This window comes from Auxenochlorella protothecoides (genome assembly GCF_000733215.1).
Source record: "Auxenochlorella protothecoides strain 0710 unplaced genomic scaffold scaffold112, whole genome shotgun sequence".
Lineage (NCBI taxonomy): Eukaryota > Viridiplantae > Chlorophyta > Trebouxiophyceae > Chlorellales > Chlorellaceae > Auxenochlorella > Auxenochlorella protothecoides.
Genome location: NW_011934429.1, coordinates 47,777 through 52,115, shown reverse-complemented (window position 1 = coordinate 52,115; position 4,339 = coordinate 47,777). Strand labels below are relative to the sequence as shown.

The following is a 4,339-nucleotide window of genomic DNA, read 5'->3' as shown; positions in this document are numbered from 1 at the left end:
TGCGCGGACGGGGGGCGGGGGGGGGGTTGGTGCGTTTGGGCCTGGGTGAAACTGGAGGTTTGCTGGCCCGCTTGGCAGAGGGACTCTTGCCCCACCCCGCGCCTGGTGCCACGCCCTGGTGATGCCGCCTGCGCATCTGGATCAGGATCGCCCCATCCCATGCACTCAGCGCCCCGACTCAGACCCCCCCTCCACCACCCCCAAACAAAACAGGTACGCGGTGTCGTACAAGACGCTGTTCCTGAGCAACCTCAAGCGCACGCTGCTGCTGCAGACGCGCGACAAGCTGTTCGTGTACGTGCGCGTCTTCCAGATCTGCCTGATGAGCGTGGTGGTGGCCACGCTCTTCCTCAGCACGCCCAAGACGACGGTGTCGGATGGCAACATCTACTCTGGCGCTGCCTTCTTCTCCCTGGTCTACATGCTGATCGGGGGACTGGCCGAGTCCCACCTCCTCACCATGCGCCTGCCGGTGTTCTACAAGCAGCGCGAGATGATGTTCTACCCGGGCTGGTGCTTCGCCGTCCCCGCCTTCATCTTCCGCCTCCCCTTCTGCTTCGTGGACGCCACCCTCTGGTCCTGCATCGCCTACTTTGCCGTCGGCTTTGACGTCAGCTCCAGGTGCGTGGGGGGTGCACCCTGGAGACCAGGGGGGGTGGGGAGTGTCTGTCACTCCCGGCCAGTACCTGTGACGGGTCGCTGCCGCGCTCCGTGGGCGCCCAGCCGGGGGGTGTGTGGAGGGAGTGGGGGGCATGGGAAAGGTCAGGGCTGGACTGCGTACATGCCTCCATCCGCTCGTGCCCGCTCCCCCACCCCCCCTTCGTTCCCCTCTTCTGTTTGCACCAAGGAACACCTCACAAACCACACGCAGGTTCTTCGTCTTCTGGCTGCTCATGTTCCTCACCTGCGCATGGTGGGTGTTGACCCTGCGGTGGTTGGGCGGGGGTGCCACCCTCATGCCCTGGCCCCGACGAGGCTCGCACCTCCTGCAATGGAGTGCAGCTCAGCCGCCAGCGCACACCTGCTTCTGCCCGGCTCCTGTCCCCATGAGCAAGTGCATTCGCCCCGTCCCCACCTCCCCTGCTGACGCCCCATCCTCATTTTAATACCTCCGACCCCCTTCCTTTCATAACTCCGTCCGCCCCCCCCCCCCCACCGGGCCACATCCCTGTTCCAGGCCATCGCCTCGGTGTGCCGCACCGACACCATCGCCTCAGCGGTGGGCTCCTTCTTCCTCCTCGTGTTCATCGTCACCGGCGGCTTCGTCATGGTCAAGTCCGCAATCCCCCCCTGGTGGATTGGCGCGTACTGGGCCAACCCCTGGGCCTACCTCACCATGTCCATCTCCATCAACGAGTTCATGGGCGCGTCATGGGACGTGCCCAACCCCGCCGACCCCACGAACCCCCTGTCCCTGGGCGAGCAGGTGCTCGCCTTCCGCGACTTCCCCACCTCCACGCGCATGGTCTGGATTGGCGTCGCCGCGGGGCTGGCCTCCACCATCATCAACGTCGCGGTGTTCGTGCTGGCCACCACCTTCATGCCCCCGCGCCACTCCAAGCCGGTGATGAGCGAGGAGGCGCTGGAGGAGCTGGAGTTTGCGCGCGAGGTCGCGCCGCAGCGCCCGCCCCCCAGCTCGGTCACCCGCGACATCCAGCTGGGCATCCGGCGCGCCGCCTCGACGCAGAGCATGGCCGCCAGCGCGGAGGAGGGCGGCGCGGGGCCGCGCACGCCGGGCATGACGCCCGTGCCCTCCGCGCTGGACCTGCCCGCCGTGCCGGAGGACGTCTCCTTCACCATGGCCGCCGGCGACAGGCCCGTGGGCGGCCGCGCGGCGCCAGGCAATGGCCGCCGGTCGCCGACCGACGGCGCCGACGCGCGCCACTCCTCGCCGGGGAACGGCACCGACGGGCACCACTCGCCAGCGGTCAACGGTGCCAATGGTCGCCCCGCCTCCCCGACCGACTCGTCGCTGGCCTTCATGAAGGGTGGCGAGGGCGCGGCCAAGGCCCTGGAGTCGGTGCGCTCCTCCCTGCCCTTCCGCCCGCTGGCCATGACCTTCAAGGACGTGTCCTACAGCGTGCCCCTGCCCAAGGTGACCTGGGTTTGGGTGTGTGGTGCATTGTCTTATCTTTTTGTGTGTGGGGGGGGGGGCTTGTTGGGAGAGTGTGGTCGAGTGGAAGCTGTAGAAACGTTGGCCAGCGGGGCCTGCGAGCGCTGGGGTGTAGGGAACCGTCCTCCGCAGGCCCGCGCAACACCTCACAAGCTCGTACCCCCCCCCCCACTCTGCACTTCTCACTCCCTCGCGCTGCCTTCCTCCCTCAGGGCATGGACCCCGGGACTGCAGACGTCCCCGCGCAGGGTCCCCACAAAGATGCTCTGCGCTTGCTGTCGGGCATCAATGGCATCTTCCGGCCCGGCGTGCTCACGTGAGGAGGGCAGGGGGTGGTGGGTGTCTGTGTTTGTCGTGGGAGGGGAGAGTGTGCTGCGGTCCCCTCCCCATGGGCATCGTGGGCAGGTCGTCCCCTCTCATCGTCCCCGGCCGTCCTCTGTTCCTGGACCCCACCCACCACGCCACCTCCCCTGCGCGCAGGGCGCTGATGGGCGCGTCGGGCGCGGGCAAGACGACGCTGATGGACGTGCTGGCGGGGCGGAAGACGGGTGGCACGGTGACGGGCGAGGTGCACGTCAACGGCTACCCCAAGGTGCAGAAGACCTTCAATCGCATCTCCGGGTACGTGGAGCAGGAGGACATCCACCTGCCCCAGACCACGGTGGGCGAGGCGGTGCGCTTCAGCGCGGCGCTGCGCCTGCCGCGCGGTGTGTCCGCCGCCACGCGAGCCGCCTTTGTGACGGAGATGATGGACCTGGTGGAGCTGGACCGCATGGACGGCGCGCTGGTGGGCATCCTGGGCGAGAGCGGGCTGAGCATCCAGGCGCGTAAGCGCCTGACCATCGCGGTGGAGCTGGTGGCCAACCCCTCCATCATCTTCATGGACGAGCCGACCACGGGCCTGGACGCGCGCGCGGCCTCGGTGGTCATGGCCACCGTGCGCGCGGTGGTGAACACGGGGCGCACCGTGGTCTGCACCATCCACCAGCCCTCCATCGACATCTTCGAGGCCTTCGACGAGCTGCTCCTGCTCAAGCCGGGCGGGCGCTGCGTGTTTGCAGGGCCGGTGGGCCTGGAGAGCAGCCAGCTCATCGACTACTTCATGGCCACCCCGGGGGTAAAGCCCATCAAGGAGAGGTGAGTGATTCGGGGAGGAGGGGGGGAGCCTTTTGACGGGGGGAATCTTGGTGTGTGTGTGTGTGTGTGTGTGTGTGTTGGACGGGCAGGGTGATGTGTGCACGGCAAGGCCACCGAGGCAGGGGCCCCTGGGAGTGAGTGGGTGCCTGCGACCAGTGGCCCAGGCGCGCGCCCCGTCTGGCGTGCACTGTGGGGCGCGCCACGGGGCCCCCTGAGATGAGGGTGTCCCCATGTGTCACGCGGGCGACGTGCCCCACGCTCCGCGCTGCGCACCGCCTGCTGCCAGACACCCGTCTGAGGCCAGGCTCTGCGTGCTGGCCTTTCCCCTTCCTCGCCCGCGCCCCCTCTCAGCTGCCGAGTGCCGACCCCCATCTGAGCCCCCCCCATCCCACCCACCCGCCTGAAAAACCAGGTACAACCCTGCCAACTGGATGCTGGAGCAGACCAACCCGCACAACGAGTCGTTGCTGGGCGTAGACTTCAGCGAGGTGTTTGCCGGCTCCAAGCAGGCGCGGGAGAACGAGAAGCTGATCGAGGCCGCGCACGCGGTGGCCCCGGGCATGCCCGACCTGCAGTATGCCGACATGGAGGTGTCTGGGGCCTGGGTCCAGCTGGGCCACCTGCTGCGCCGCAACTTCGTCATGTACTGGCGCGCGCCGGACTACAACATCACGCGCTTCGGTGTGACCCTGCTGGTGGCCTTCGTCTTCGGGTCGCTGGCCTGGGAGCAGGGCGAGGCGCGGGACACCACCTCCGGCGTGCTGAACATTGCGGGCCTGCTCTTTGCCTCCACCCTCTTCATCGGCGTCAGCAACTGCATGTCGGTGCAGCCCATCGCGGAGTCGCAGCGCAGCGTCATGTACCGCGAGCGCGCGGCGGGGATGTACTCCGTCGCGCCCTACTCCGTGGCCCAGGTGGTGGTGGAGCTGCCCTACCTGGTGGTCCAGACCCTGTCCTACTCCGTCATCGTCTACTGGATGGTGGCCTTCATCGCCTCCGCCTCCAAGTTCTTCTACTTTGTCTTCATCTTCGGCCTGACCCTCGCCTACTTCACCGCCTACGGCCAAATGGTGAGCTGGGATGGCGGGG

The 4,339-nt window shown here is 67.8% G+C and overlaps 1 protein-coding gene across 1 annotated transcript in view; it reads left to right on the top strand.

Moving 5' to 3' along the window:
• The window catches only part of F751_0791 (Pleiotropic drug resistance protein 15), a gene marked incomplete at both ends in the record, with an annotated part of 9,469 nt that overhangs the window by 3,166 nt on the left and 1,964 nt on the right, over positions 1-4,339 (top strand). Inside the window, 6 exons of the mRNA XM_011403235.1 lie at positions 214-621; positions 872-917; positions 1,178-2,095; positions 2,326-2,429; positions 2,594-3,250; positions 3,663-4,320. Of these exons, the coding sequence (XP_011401537.1) occupies positions 214-621; positions 872-917; positions 1,178-2,095; positions 2,326-2,429; positions 2,594-3,250; positions 3,663-4,320 (2,791 nt within the window). The remainder of the gene's footprint in view (positions 1-213; positions 622-871; positions 918-1,177; positions 2,096-2,325; positions 2,430-2,593; positions 3,251-3,662; positions 4,321-4,339) is intronic.